Source organism: Stegastes partitus, unplaced genomic scaffold, assembly GCF_000690725.1.
Source record: "Stegastes partitus isolate 25-593 unplaced genomic scaffold, Stegastes_partitus-1.0.2 Scaffold18, whole genome shotgun sequence".
Classification (NCBI taxonomy): domain Eukaryota; kingdom Metazoa; phylum Chordata; class Actinopteri; family Pomacentridae; genus Stegastes; species Stegastes partitus.
The window spans coordinates 1,528,944-1,545,107 of NW_007577749.1; the positions used below are offsets into that span (position 1 = coordinate 1,528,944).

Below are 16,164 nucleotides of genomic sequence, written 5' to 3' on the forward strand. Positions count from 1 at the left end.
TATGCAACAGGCTCTAGTGTTGTTAAGTCACTCAGAAGTGCTTTCACCTCTTTTTGCCAAAGAATGTTGCTAAGTAAAGAGGAACTCCAAACAAACTTCTTCTCACACTGATCTGAATCTTAAGCAGAGGAAATATAAAGCAACTGGCAGCAGGAATATCACAAATATGCAACAGCAATCTCCTTAGAAGTTCTGACACAAGAATGTTGGTGTATTTTTGTATCTAACAATAACTAATAAATATTTGTTTAAAAAAAAAAAAGTTCATGCACCAAAAAATTCACTGGAAAAACGTTCAGCTTTTCCTTCTACACTATGCCACCTTAATGGAATAATCTTTATCTGTGGGCTTTCCCAGAACATGTCATGTACAACAATAGTATCAAAGAGGTGGAGAGATACGGCAAGATATACCATGATGGACAAACAATAACTCAGTCTGACAAATGATGCACATTTCACCCTCGTTTCCTTTTTGCCAAGATAGATTGCCCAATAATTAACTACATGTAGCTCATGACATAAGATTGAAATAATGCTGTAAAAGTACAGTTTCAGAGAAAATCAGACCCTCAGGTATTCCCATGACTTGTTTCACATGCATTGTAGGATATTTTAAATGTAAATACCTTGTGTCTATGTGGGTGTATGTGTACAGATTTGCATTGCATAGGTAATACGCACATCACATTTATTCACACGCATTCATAACGGAGGCGTGTGTCCGTCAGCATACCTGGAAACAACAGGTCACTGTTGTCCAGTCTAGTTTAAAGATTAAACTGGGGGCGTGGAGTGAGCCAGTGTACACAAAGCATTTAGACCTTTATTCCTGGAATGCGTGAGTTATCCAACAGCACACTTTTGTGGTGCCTGTTGTTCTAGAAATCTAAATATTATTATTTTTGATTTTTTAATAATTTTCCTAAGAAATGGAGGAAGAGGAGAGGTGACAAAAGTATGCTTGCTCCAATAGTTATAAGATTTGTAAGCTATTCAAATGTTTCTTTTCTATTCAGATGCCTTTAACCTTCCAGGGCTTATGCAGCACCCGTACTTTCAGCTAAGTCACAGGACATGTGTGTGACAAGCTCTGATGGTGGTCCATGCAGAGACATTATGTTGAATGGTGTGTGTGAAAGGGGATGGCTTCAAGTCTGTAAATAGTTCTGTATGTTTTCAATGTTATTTATTGCTAAAACTACACATTTGTTTGTCTAATTGAACCTGATGAGATCTCAGCAGTAGCCTGCCTTCTGCAGAATGCGTGATTGTGGCGTGTGTGTGTGTGTGTGTGTCCTGATAACATCCCGCCAGATTGGCCTGTAGCCAGCCACGGGCAAATTCAACCCTACCGTTTGATGTCCAGCGTTGGCTCCAGGCAGACCAAGCATTGTGTCCCAAACAATGAACCCCAGACCCACTGAACTATAAACATGTCCCTTTGGGGGCGTTTTCCTCAGTTTCTGTACAGGAGACACCCAAAGTCAGGAAACCTGACCCGACTTTTCTAAATTTAGTAACTCTAAAGCCTTAAATGCTGCTGACTTGGCACCCAACATCTGCCAATGTCTGCTTCTCTAATAAGGTAAGAATGCATTTGGAATGAGGCTGAGGTCCGGGGTGGAGGGCTTGTAATTCAGGAAATTTGTTAAAATTCCATTTAAAAAAAACAACAATAAAAAATAGTTTGCTTATCAAATTGGCTTTTGTTATTTTTCTATGGAATGTAGATGTCAGCTACATTCTACTAAATAAAGCCCTTATTCATGGCAATATCTGAGCCGTGCACTGTTACATAACAATTGCAGTCTTTGTAGGGTTTCTCCAGAGTGTGGCCTCGTTGCTCCTTTATCTGGAGACTTCTGCCCTGTATGTTCTACCCAAATTGTCGGCCCCAGTCAAGTGTCCTTAAAGCTTCAGGATTGATAGGTTCACAATATTACTACTGTAAAATCGGACCTGCAGTAGCCATCTGTCTGCCAGCTGTGGTCGCTGCTGTTTCCAGCAGAGTGCGCCAGCAGCCTTCTTCTTCCTCCTCCGACAGATCAGCTGACTCTGATACTGCTGTCAGGAGACCTCACGAACTGCACTTGAATGGCAACTATGAAAAGTATCAAGCCATAGAAACACTACAAACAGATATATTATTCACCAACTACAGTATCGTTTTTAATATACGGGTGAGTGAACTGTTTATTCGTTCCAGTAACCACCCGTGTTGTTGTTGTTGTTGTTGCTAGCGAAGCTAGCTAAGTGGCTAACGATAGCTAATCCCTGCTAGATGCTGCTTGACCTCAACAGATTTTGTGGTTGTTACGGTTTGTGTACTTTACGGTTTAATTCTTGTTTGTATCTTTGCATCGTTAGATAGCAGGTGGGAAGTGAAGTGTTGGCATAACAGGAGGGACAGTATGTATTGGACTAGCTCTTAATGAGCTCCCAGTGCTAGTTTAGCATCGTTTTATTAGCCTGCTAAGTAGTAAACAGTGTCGGCACACTTCATTATAGCAACACTAGCTAATGCTAAAATGTACCTCCAGACACAGCATATGTGTAAACACAGTACTTTAAATGCATTGTAGCTGTACTGAAGTTAAGTATTATTGACAAAGACGGCGTTCCTTGTTGTTTTGTTAAATGTTGAGTCCAGTAGTAATACTGGACATGCTAGTCTAAATACATCTTTCCTTTCAGTTTTCTTTGGCTGCACCTGTGCTGTAAACATGACAGAGTTTTGGTTGATCTCTGCTCCTGGAGAAAAGACTTGCCAACAAACATGGGACAAAATGATGGCAGCCACCACACGTACCAACAACCTTTCCACCAACCACAAGTTCAGCATCCCAGACCTCAAGGTTAGCATGACTTTATACACTTCCCTGCCTGTCACAGTGGTATGCATATTCTTCATGCTGCAGGACGGAGCTATTGTGTAGCCATAATTATATAGCAATCAAGAATAAGGACACAATTTTCTTTCTTGAATAATTTACAGTGTTCTCTCTATTTCAAAGGTAGTTTTAGATTAAAAACTGGACTAATATCAAAATCTCTCACCTTGTCTATCCACTGTCAAGAATAAGCTGATTGTGTGTATGGGAAGCAGTCTCTACACAGATCCATTGCATGCATGTTGAAGCGTTGGTTCGGTGAAGCTTTCATCCACAGAGCAGTGCAGCTCATCTAGTCGGGTTCCTCTCTGTGATGAAGGTGATGTAACCCCACTGACCTTGCCGCTACATGGGGCCATAATGTCCTCCTGGAACTGTTAGAAATGCATGAGCGGCTCTGGACAAAGAGGCGCCATCCTAAGCACATAGGGCCCCTGGGTGTCACTGGAGGCTGTTTGAACCCCTGATGTCACTGTTTAAACACAACCCTGCTGACCCAACCTAAAACTGACCCAGATCTCAGGACTGATGACTCAAATGTATTTTTTTTGTTTGTGCCACAACAGGTCGGGACATTAGATGTCTTGGTCGGGCTGTCGGATGAACTGGCCAAATTAGATTCCTTTGTTGAAAGGTATGCAACCTGCTGTATTGTGGCTTGAATCTAACACTGCTTTTCTGATAAATATTTTCTTTTATAATGACAGTTATAGTCAAGCTATATTTCAAAGAAAATCAAAAATCTAACCTAGTTCCTGACCCTCTGATGTAGCCGGTTTACCATTCCCTAATCCCTTCCCTTACCTTGTAACAATGAGGAATTTCACAGGGACTTGAGGCTAGTGAGCCTCGCAGTCTAAACTTGGCAATTTACAGTTAGGTGACACACCGACAGCTCTTTCTTTAGTCATATTTATACCAGATGACTTATTTGCCATGAGTATGTTTGTAATTTATAGTCTTTTGGAAATATTGACATCCAAAACTCGCACACAGTCATTACCGCTTGAGCTCGGTTCGCTTCCTCTGTGGATATTTCCAAGACTGTGAGAAAGACCAATGTTGCAACACGGTTTCACTTGTTTGCCTACAGCCTGTCTTTATTCTAGTTCCTTTTTGAAGTTTCTGTCCAGCATATCTGCAAAAAACCTATTGAACTATTTAGTACAGAGCACTGATTTATGTATGTATTGTGTGTATTTGAGATGGTTAAACTGTAAAAATGTATTACAGATAGCTGAAGGTTAAACATTAGTGCCTGACATACTTTCTTATGAACCTTTTATACTTCAAATGTCACTTGGCTCTTAGTCTTTCTGTGGCTTCGCTGCTGCTTTGATGTGCTGCTGAACAGTGTGGTTAAAAATCTTGAACTCTGAATGTCTGCCATATTATGAATTGCCTTGTCAGGAGATTACCTTAACAGGAATGTGTGAAACTTTTTGATGTGTGTCTCTGTTTGTGTTAAATTTTGGGGGGGATGAGGTTGTGGTGGTCATGTTAGCATGTATGGCTTTGTGTATGCAGTTTGTGTCGGCATGGCATGTTTTGATGTCTCCCTGGTGTTCACAGTGTGGTGAAGAAGGTGGCTCAGTACATGGCTGACGTGCTGGAGGACAGTCGAGACAAAGTACAAGAGAACCTGCTGGCCAACGGAGGTACAGTGATGGTTACAATGCTGTGTGTCCCAAATATGTTAGTACAAAATACCTGTGATTATTAAGTGGGGTAATAACAACGTTAGGCACACAAGTACAAGTATTCTTTACAATGTCAGAGACATCCATCTGCTAAAAAAGAGTGGTGATATTAACAAACTTAAGAAGAAATTGCTTTTTGCTTTTTCTAGCAACAGTACCCAGATTAGTGTGGATAATCTAGAGACAACATAGTCTAGAAATAATCTAGACATCTAGAGATATATCAGGGTTTTTGTTTGTTTGTTTGTTTGTTTGTTTTTAGAAATAGCTTAGCCTACTGCTTTAACCTTGAACATAAAATTACATATGTACCAACCAGGAGTGCTAGTGCTGCTGGGCTTGTTAGCATATAGTGATCTGCCACCTCCTGGGTAGCTCCAGAAGTATTGTTAGGCAAATATAAACAGCACTGGCAGTGTCTTTTAGAAGTGTTAGGGTACAAGTGAAGTTGTTTTCTCTATAGATACACATTAACGATCAGTTGGGGAGGTATAGCACATGCAAGTGGCCAATCCAGCAGAGACAAATGCTGTCATACGGAAGACTTTTTTTATTTGGGAGGAGAAAACCGAATTAAAAACCACGCATTGCAAGAAAAGCGGTACAGTTACAGCTGATAAGCTTTTTTTGGACTCAGATCTATTCAAACAGTGACAAAGCACTGCGGCATGTTGAAAAGATGAGTGCGTCAACCTGAACAGTCGCAACTAGGGCCTGGGAACAGTATTATCAGAAGCTTGATATGTCACGTCTCAACAAGCGGACAGGAACTATTGTTTAGAAGCTCTAATGCATACTGTAATTACCCTTTCAGCTTTACCTGAAATCACTGCAATAAAATTGTGGCATCACCCACCTTTTATCATACAGTGAACTTATAATAAGCAAACAATAGCCTGACAGATCTTTTGTTGTCTTTTTTCAGTTGATCTTGTCACCTACATCACAAGATTCCAATGGGATATGGCAAAATATCCCATAAAACAGTCACTTAAAAACATCTCTGAAATCATCTCAAAGGTAGGTCTGTCACATTGGAAAGACATTCAATTCAGCATGCAGGTATCTCAATGTCTGTGCAGATATTAATTTAGAGGGGTCTTTTTTGTTTATTTTTGTAACCTACTGTCTTGTAGTGGGGCTATAAGCCACCTTCCCACCAGGCCCATCCACTCCTTGTCTTCATGCACTTATGCTACTCAGGTGTTTTCTATTGTTACCTTATAGGGCCTGCTGTTTTGTAATTTCTTTGCCAGTCATAAATATAGCCTGCCGTCTGTTTTATGTCTTACAGCAAGTAACCCAGATTGACAATGACTTGAAGACCAGAGCATCAGCTTATAATAACCTGAAGGGGAACCTGCAGAACTTAGAGAGAAAGAATGCGTAAGTAATCCACATGTACAAGTGGTATGACTAACATACAGATATTTTTAAGAGGTTTACAGGGTTTTTTTTTTTGGTGGAGAGTTCAGGGTTTTGATTTTCTTTCGCTTGTACTTATTTGGAAGTCAAGGTTCCATGAATTTGTCAGCATTGACTAAAAAGTTACCATGACTCTGAAATGCTTTGTCAGCGTCAAACACCTTCAATGTGTCACATCTGTGTTATTGTAAAACTGTTGTGTGCCACCAGAGGGAGCCTGCTGACCAGGAGCTTGGCTGACATAGTAAAGAAGGAAGACTTTGTACTTGATTCTGAGTACCTCATCACTCTGCTGGTAGTCGTACCAAAGTGAGTGTTAATTCTCCAGTCAGTCGCAAATAATAACAAACATTCATTGATTGATTTAGAACATTGAAAAAAATCAAACAAATGGCTGCATCATTTAGTTTAATCCTGCTGTTTTGTTCCTTTAGGACAGGGTACCCTGACTGGCAGAAAGCATATGAAACACTTGCTGAGATGGTTGTGCCTAGATCCTCAAAGTAAGTCATGTCATTTACGACAAAAGAAATTAGATTAAATGTTTTGCAAACACCAATGTGAAGCATCTGCATGAAGCATTTACTTTAGTAGGCTTTTTGTACTGCTTTAATTTTTGTTCACTAATTTCTTATAATGAATATTTACAATCCCACTATGCTGAGTTGTTTATTTACAGTTTGTTTGACCAACATAATTACATCACTAAAACAAGTACCTGTCTTTTTGTTTTTATAGCCTGCTATTTGAAGACAATGACAGTGGGCTGTTCAGTGTCACTCTATTCAGGAAAGCAATTGATGACTTCAAACACAAAGCCAGAGAGAACAAGTAAGAGTTTTTATTCTGTGTGATGAGTTTCTGTTATTACGCACCACTGTGTGAATAGCAAAAAGAAGTGTGAGAAGTATCTATGTGGGGAAATTTGATTTCTAAAGAAGCCAGTCTGCTGATTGAATATAAATAGCTCTAATTATATGTATCACAAGATCAAGCTACAGGCTGCACAAGACAATGTTTTGTTTTCCAACAGCTGATCTTCTCACATCTTAGATATGTTAAGAGTCTAATCTTGTTTAGATTGCTTAATTGTTTGCGCAATCAAATATATTGGTGATCAAATGAGGCAGATTTTTGTTTTCTCTATCTTATGTATAGGTTTACAGTGAGAGACTTTCAGTACAATGAGGAGGAGATGAAGGCAGACAAAGAGGAGATGACGCGGCTCTCCACAGATAAGAAGAAGCAGTTTGTAAGTAAAATGGAAGCTGTGGACGTTGTAATATTCTTTTCAAGTATTTTTGAAAATAAATCAATAGATTCCTTCTGGAGATTTCTTTATCTATTGTTTTCATCAATGGTTCTATGTTTTTTGAGCTTAGAAAGTTATAGAATATTTCTGTATTTTAATAGATTGTTTTAAAGATCCATCCAAGTGGTTTGGCATGTTCTTTCCCATTACCTATTATGCAAATGTATGTACATTAGTGGTTGCCCTTTTCCCTGGTACAGTGCTGCCTGCTTATTATCATACCCTCGGTCCAGGATGGAATTCTGACTATATCCAGGATATTTCAATATGTGGGTTTTAATCGCAACGATAGAGCACTGAGAAAATGATGTCTGTGTGACGAAGAATGGGGGTTTATACGTAAAGCCAAAATGGGAATGTTTTCACAAGATCAAAGGGACAGTTTCTTTGAAGATAAAGAAATGTTTATTCAAACAGAGCTTTATGGTTTTGCTTCAGTCAAATTTCACCTTTGTCGGTATAAAAAGCCACCCCACCAATAAAAGGTATTTCCTTTAATCAGAGGGTATACAGAGGATGAACTCATCATGATTAGCTAGCTGAGCAGTTCAGTTATGACTGACGACGTGCTCAGCAACAATGTGATTCTCTTTGATGTGTCCTAAATAATGTCAGACAGTGTGTGAATAACTCAGTGAAGCAGATCTCAGGTGAGCAGGTCATTAACAAACAAACACATTGCCTTCAGCGGCTGACCGGGGTGTGATAATCTGACACGCATGACTGATGCTCGGCCCATGAGACGTAACGATCGGCCGGCTATGACTTTAAATGGGCAAACGTTATTCCTGGGATCAATTTCAGGGAATTTCATTTTGACAAAAAACAGGATTATGACATTATTCTATGACCATAAAAAGCCTGTTTTACTATAGGTTCTATAGGAAATGATTCTGGACTTCGATATTTTATGAGTATAAACAGGATATTGTATAAAGTGGTATGACATGAAGTGTTTAGCACTGTATGCGTGTCTAGTTTGATTTCCATTATTCTACACAGTTTAGGTTTAGTTCAATATATAAATCAACTTGCATCTAACCTGTGTATTCAGAACTCTAGTCTAGAACGCTTACAAAAAACAATCATATTTGTTGCAGAACAAGTCTAACACCTAAAGCTATGTTCAGGTGTCAGCTTCTGAGAAATTTCTGTTCGCAACTGCGTTATCTCACATTACATGACATCATCAGCACTTATAGTTTACAGCAATGTGAAAAAATAGGGAGTTACTGTTTTGTGGCTTGTCAAATTAAGAATGGAAAGAATATTTAAGATGTAATAAAAAAAAATGACAATAACGGAGAGGGCTAATGTGATTTTATCTTACTTTACTGATAATTTTGTTGTATTGTTTTTGTTTCAGTTTATTTATGAAATACTCTAATACACATATGAACTCAGCGCCTGTCTCTTATGGAAAGCCTGATATTGTTGATTTATTTCCACTGTGTTCTGTGTTGGGAAAGAAAGTGTTTGCTTTTATCAGAAAACAACCCATTAGAGCCTGAAGCCGTTTGAAAAAGGTAGCTGCTGGGCAGAAAATGCTGACCACACAAATCCACTGCAGGAAACGACACATTTCTTATTTACCAGCATTGCTACATAAAAGGCCGTTGCTTAGGACAGAAAAAGAAATGCTGCCATCCTCTATCTACGGGACTCTTTTGCCAGATTTCAGCAAGCTGCTTTCAATAAGAAAAAGACCTTTTGTCGGCAATTATTCCAAATTAATTTAAGTTTAATAGGTATTTTAGGACTGCCACATCTAAAATAAATGGCTATCGTTACCCTTCTGTGCAGGGTCCACTTGTCCGATGGCTGAAAGTGAACTTCAGTGAAGCCTTCATCGCATGGATTCATATTAAAGCACTGAGGGTCTTTGTGGAATCTGTTTTAAGGTACTGATCAGACAGTGCAATCTGTACATCACCCCTACATACAGCGCTATAAAAGCCCCAAATGTTCATTCATGTTGTGTGTTGCTCTTCTAGATACGGGCTGCCGGTAAACTTTCAGGCCATGCTCCTTCAGCCAAACAAGAAGACCTTGAAGAAGCTGAGGGAGGTGCTAAATGATCTGTACAAGCATCTGGACAGCAGTGCAGCAGCTATCATTGATGTGAGTAAGCCAGTGTACTTAGTGCAAGTTCATAGCATCAAGAAATACTGTTGAACTTCATGTTACATTATAAAGATGTGCCAAGTATTATCTTAGTATTTAACCCAATACTAAAGTAATAAGACAAACAATATTGAATAAATGTACCACAAAGCATCTCCTTAAGAAAAGTTGCTCTCTGTTCTACAACACATTGTGTGCATTTTTGCAGTTATTTCAGGTGTAAATGTTTATACTTTCGTCCATTTTGAAATATGACATAACCACTAATTTCAAGAACAGAACATGTGGTGTTTCATAAATCCACACTGCATTCTAATTCTGAACAGGTTTGAATCTGTAGTGTGTTCACACTGCAAACATGACTAAATCCACACTTAATACAGCCAATCTTTGTGAGTACTTCCATGATGGAGTGCACAAAAAATTGAGAAGCTGTTCACAACCCAGAAAAAAATGATGGGTGGTGGAAATGTCTTTGAAAGCAAAACAAGTATTAAATCTGAGGAAAGGTGTTTTGCTTTCTGTCATTCTGTTTCACTGTTTGATTGATGTCTAACCAGTACTGTGTTATTTCCTGTCAGCATAAAATGGTAAAGCTGATGTGTTTTTACACCTAATTGCTGAATAGTTGTGATAGTGGTTCAGTCTCTACTGCTGCATCCTCTGCCTGTTCTCCTCCACTGTGTCAGCCACTCCCTCCCATGGCAGTTGATTGTTACTGCAAAAGTGGAATATGAACTGAGTTTAAAGCAGTATTGTTTTAAATGGGGTGAAAATTACCTGGAAGTTTTTGAAACAATCACAAAAGGAATCTCTTTTTAAAAGTTTAAATTCTATAATTGAAGTTGAATGTGAGGAAACCTGCTCACTTAGTCCTGCCATGTTGGCTTTTCATGTATTCAATCCAAATATACTAGCATGAATTCAGTGAAAACTAACCTTGATGTAATAAGAGACCATTCAGATAAACCCCTATAGTTTTTTGAACAACTGCTTCCTCACACTGACACTGCTGCGTCTTGTTTTTCTTCTCCAGTCTGCGATGGACATCCCTGGCCTGAACCTGAGCCAGCAGGAGTATTATCCTTACGTCTACTACAAGATCGACTGCAACCTGTTAGATTTCAAAGTTTAACACTTTGACCTGTTTTCGTCCTTACGCTGAGTGTTGATTAAGTTATGTTTTTTTCCTGGGTCAAACCTCCCCCTCCTCCCACACTGTCTGTCTCTTCACTGCCTCCCCTCCCCATCAACTGCTTTAATGACAGTGCTGCATGTTCATTCCTTGTGGTACAAAGGCTCATCAACAAGCTTCTACCACTTTTGCAACCAAGGGACAAAAAGAGAAAGACTTTTAAATATTGTTTTTTGTTCATTTACATTTTTCTTCACACAGAAAATGAGCTTTTGTTGATGTGAAATGAAAAAAAAAATCCAAATGCAAAGCTGTATATTTACTGTGTCATTCCACATGTGCTGGTGTGTATTGATAGCTACATCTTCTGTATTGCTGTTCAGAGATTTGTGTTTACATATGGGCGGTTTCATCATGTACCCATGGCAACCACGTCTGGTATGTGTTTCTGAGATTGTGTGCGCCCACAGCAGACATTGTGAAATAAAGATGTTATTCGAGTGTATGTTGTCGTCTCATGTTGTGTGTGTATATTTGCTGTCTAAAAGAGATCTATATATGAGTATTGTCTAAGCCACTGATTGAATATATATGATTGCTGAAATCATGTGAAATGAGTGTGACTTGATTAATAAATATGAAGAAAACCAAAGCGTCTGCTGTGGGTTTTTTTTCTTCTTCTTTGATTTGTTGCTTGATCAGAAACCTTAAAAGACTGTGAATGTAACATGACGCGGACGTCATATGGTGATGTGCATGTGAGAGAAATGAATGAGGCTCATAAGTGGCGTCCGCTTATGTGTAGTGAACACAGAAGGATCCTCTGTGAAGCCTTGGGATGACTCATGATCATCTGCAAAGCTGTAGGTAATTTCAAGGAAGCTCTGTCTTTGAGCAGACATTATTTGGAATGTGTGTAGCTGCAAGGAAAATACTTGCATGTCAACATGGAGGACAGCAGGAGACACCGACAGCAGAGGGCACCAAACGGATATTTGTGGCCATACGTGTGCTGGATGTTACTGTTGCACACTTTAGTCTCACAAAATGTACTTCTGCAGATCCAAAAAGAAGTTCTTACACTTGTATCATGAAGTGTAAATTTATACTCATGAAGTAGTGGAAGAATTACAAGTGAAATTTACATTTTCATTTAAGTATTTACCCTTTTATGCTACTTCCACTGTGTTTCAGAGAGAAATATTGTACTTTGTTCCTCTTAAATCTTTAAGATTTTACATAATGGATAATATACATGCTTTTAAAATACAACATATTGATAAAGATTCAACCAATGATTTCCATCCTTTTTGTCTTCAGATATCTTACAAAAAGATGTGTGTATTCCATATCACATTTTAGATGTTTAATTGTTGTTCACAGTGACAATAAATAGTGATCCCCCCCTTACAGTTTCATGTTATGAAATGCTAATTAATAAAAGTATAAGTAGCTTTCTATAAAAAATAATACATTACCAAACCTTGCAACTGTTTCATACACTTTTACATAGTTTTACCTCCATTCTTTTATTTTATTTTACAAAATGTTTATATGCTTTGTGTGTGAAATATGAATCTAAATAGTAACCATCACTCAACATCAAAGTTTGCTGGAAAAAAGCAAAATATTTCTGACTGAAATGGGGGTGGGAATATAGTAAATGTCAAGCAGAACAAAGTGGAAAAACACTACTAAAGGACAAATACACTATCTCACAGCTGCACTCAGTAAATGCACTTGATTATTTTCCCCCACAGTATAGATTTCTATGTATATTGTAAATTTCAGGAAAAAGTCATTTGAAAAACCTGTTCCGTGTTCTAATTGGAGCCATCAAAGAAGAGAACAATCTACAGTTAAAAACTACATTAAGCATCCCCATACTTAGGTTTGATTTATAGTGAATTGTGATATGTACAACACATTTCTTCTTTCTGGAAATGACATAAGTAACAAAATTTGTTGAGACATTGCACTAGAGATGTTAATGACAATTTAACTTTCATTTTTTAAAAAACGTTTTGCTGATAATGCAGTGTCTGAAATTCTTTTTACTGACTGAAATTATTTCAAATTTTTGAAAAAAAAAACAACTCCCTCTACCAACAACACTCTACCAAATTATACTTTTTTATTTCCACCATGTTCCAGAACATTTTGATTTGCTATAAATCAAGAACAGTTGATTCTGTTGTTCTGTACTCAGTTATTAGTCATGGCAGAACAAAAAGAGATTAGAGAGAGAGAGTTGCTCATTGTGACTGCTCACAAGATGGCAGACAGCTATACAGCTGTATCCAAGTGTTTTGAAGTGCAAGTGGCCACGGTGCAAAGCTGAATCAAAAGGTACAAGGAGTTCCACACAAAAAAAAATCTAAGCAAAAAGTGACCCCTGCACTGGCAAAAACGCTAGTGTGAGAAGCCAAGAAGAACACCGACCAAGAAGGACTCTACTTCTCCAGAAAAGGCAAATACAAACTTGCCTAGCCTTTGCAAAACATGACAGGGACAAAAAAAGACATTTTTAGGTCGTGACTGCTGTGGTTGGAGGAGACACAAGTGGAGTTATATGGAAACAGGGACATGGCAAAAGAGAGGACCAGCATTGAATTCCAAGAACATCATGCAATGCTTTTGTAGTGTTTTTCAGCAAATAGACCTGACCACCTTGTCAAAGGAAATGACATTATGAAAAAAGAGGAGTGTCTTAAGATTCTGGAAACATCTGAAAACACCAGGCAGTCTGCAGAAATCTTGGCCCTTGACAATACTGGGCCTTTCAATAGGATAATGATCTGAAATGTACAGCCAAAGTGGTGAAGAAATTGTTAAAGGAAAACAACAGCAACATTTTGGAGCAGCCCAGCCAGAGTCCCGAATCCCTCGAAGGATCTGTGGAGGGAACCGAAAACCAGAGTGATGGCAAAGAACCCTTCCAACCTAGGAAACCTGGAGACATACAACAAGCTTGTTTGTAATTACAAGGACCATTTCACTGCTGTGGTGACAAATAAATGCTTTGCCAATGATACTGAGACTCATTTTGAACATGGCATTTTTAGTAGATTTCTTGCAGATGCGAGGACATCTGTTGACCACCTTTGTTCATTTTTTTTGGAAACCAGGAGTAATGTAAAGCAACAACAAAATCATGTAGATATGATACCAAGTTAACAACTTGCTGTGTATTTTAAAACCTCACAAATGACAGTTGAATAAAAGAGAAAATACACTGTGAACATTTGTGCCACCTGCAGTCCTACGTACTATAAATGAATTGACTCATCATGTCATATTGTCTATTTTTATCAGCTAATTATACTTCCCTCTATGAACCTCTTTGCTCATCTTAATCCCTAAATGTCACTCTCATTTCAGTCACAAGAATGCAAACATTTAGTAAAATAACACACGATTCACGTGGATAAAGAAGGAGACTGGTGGCAGATAGAAGCCTAACGTAGCAATAAGTCAGAATTAATCATTATACATGGAAATATAAGACTGTGCTCTCTTGTACATCTGTATGACTGTGTAGTTAGTTACAGTGGAGTGGGACAAATTAAAACATATACAATGATAAAGACAAATACATGATTAAGCAATAATAAAAATGCACATATGGCTGGATTGACCAGGGAAAAACCTTGTTCTTAGGCCCCTATTGACTCCCTCTTCTGCATTGAGCATGTTCCCTTCAAGCTTCCATCAGGTATATGACTCTCCAGATGGTGACTCTGGGATCATGAGGAAGACGTGGCTATGAGATTTGTTGAGAATGCATCATCCATATGATCTTTAGTTGTAGATCTTCTACTTTGTAGTGAATTCAAGGCTATCAGGGCCCATTTGGGGGACCGGGCTACTGAAGAACAGGAGAAATAGTCAGGAGAGAAGTGCAGGTGCATTCAGTGTGTGTGTGTGTGTGTGTGTGTGTGTGTGTGTGTGTGTGGTGGGGGTGGGGGGGATCATGTGATGGAGGAGGGAGCTCGCCTTGCTGTGTCGGGATGTGAGACAAACACACACACTCACACACACACACATCGTTCAGGCTACATTCACATCAACACACAGCGTCTTGTGACTGCTGGTACCAGAACCTGGACGCAGCAACTTCCCTCGTTACCGCTGCCGCCGCCAGACGGAGCATCAATGCCTCCAGATTGCCTCTCGCACATCGGCCTGGACCTGTTCTCGTCGTCGGGCCTCCTGCGCTGAGAGAATGAAAGGATGGCGGAGCGGCGATGCGGCGGGGACCACGGAGGACTGACGGATGCTGCTGCAGCGACTCGCCGGGATGAGCAGCAGCGTCGCAACACGATGAATTCTCCGGAGGAAGCCGGAGCGGAGGACCTGTCTTTGGAGGAGATACTGAGGCTTTATAACCAGCCCATCAACGAGGAGCAGGCATGGGCGGTGTGTTACCAGTGCTGCAGGACGCTGGCCAGGAGGCAGCGGGGCAGGAGGAGCTCCACCGCCGCCGCAGCCGCCGCCGGAGCATCGTCAGCGGAGCCTCCGAGGAAGATATCAGGATCTGGGGATGTTAGGATACAGAAAGACGGGTCTGTCAGGGTGGAACACCAAGACTGTGAAGGTAAAACATTATGTAAGAGTGAGTGTGCCTGAAGCCACTCAGATCTGGGCCAGGCCATCACTTGCATTTCAAATAAGGTTGTTGTGATTGTTCTGAGTGTAAAAGCTTGATCTGAAATAAAGCCAAGGAAAGCAAGACATCCTGCAAAATCACAGGAACATTAAGAATAACAGTGACACAGTGCAATATGTCACTGTAAACACAATGCATATTTTTAGCTCACATGTCAAGGCTTTCTAGATCTTTTTCCTGATTAGGTGCTTAATTTGCATCCAAGGATTAGTCTCCTCTGTAATCTGCAGCCGGATAACAACAGCCATTAAGGCTCCATTACACATGACCTGATCACTGACACACAAAGGAATGCCATCACAGACCCCCGCTGGGTTCAGCCACTAGTGTTTTCACTGATTTCCACTATTTCCTCACCACCAGAGGCACGTGTTTGTGCACCTCATGTGGCTTCATCTTCTATTAGGAGCCTCTCAGCCTGTTTTTGCCCCTTCAGCGCAGATCAGGGTGTTCATTCCACTTCGCCTGATTAAAACATGTGATTATACGCGAAAATGTGGGCACTGATGAGATCAAGGCGTGGACTGATGCCCGTGGTGAATAGAGGAGGATGGGCACAGCGAAGCCTCAACCCTGCCTTGTGTTTTGCCTTGTTCAGCTGTTGCTACCTGTGACATGGGAGCCCCCATTTAATAGGTATAATTAATGAAGTGCTATAAAAAATGAAGAGTTAGAGCCCTGTTAGTATCACAGTGCTTTATAATGCCAAGCTATTTTCAGCATCTATCCCTGAAAGCTAGAGGAGAGTGTGTGGCAGCAATGTGTGCCAAATGAAAAACCACTGCAATACTCTCAAGATGCCCCTTTAGGCATTCACACTGTGTCTGTGGTGCTTTAATATTGACTTTATTCTACATTATGTTTATTTGCATCTCTTGTGGGCCAGAGTTACAGTGATTCAGAGT

General features: G+C 39.7%; 2 protein-coding genes across 2 annotated transcripts in view; both read left to right on the forward strand.

The window, feature by feature from the left end:
- The first annotated feature begins 2,031 nt into the window (after positions 1-2,031).
- On the forward strand, positions 2,032-11,242 carry LOC103364989 (V-type proton ATPase subunit C 1-A). Its single transcript, XM_008292309.1, has 13 exons — positions 2,032-2,183; positions 2,698-2,858; positions 3,461-3,528; positions 4,467-4,552; positions 5,520-5,614; positions 5,889-5,980; positions 6,230-6,328; positions 6,454-6,522; positions 6,758-6,850; positions 7,178-7,271; positions 9,135-9,232; positions 9,326-9,452; positions 10,492-11,242. Exons 2-13 carry the CDS (start codon positions 2,727-2,729, stop codon positions 10,588-10,590), a joined length of 1,152 nt encoding a protein of 383 aa, XP_008290531.1. The 5' UTR covers positions 2,032-2,183; positions 2,698-2,726; the 3' UTR covers positions 10,591-11,242.
- A 3,581-nt stretch (positions 11,243-14,823) lies between these two features.
- LOC103365015 (protein spire homolog 1-like) overlaps positions 14,824-16,164 on the forward strand; it is a 47,483-nt gene continuing 46,142 nt past the window's right edge. The window contains exon 1 of the mRNA XM_008292345.1: positions 14,824-15,187. Within this exon, the coding sequence (XP_008290567.1) occupies positions 14,824-15,187 (364 nt within the window). The remainder of the gene's footprint in view (positions 15,188-16,164) is intronic.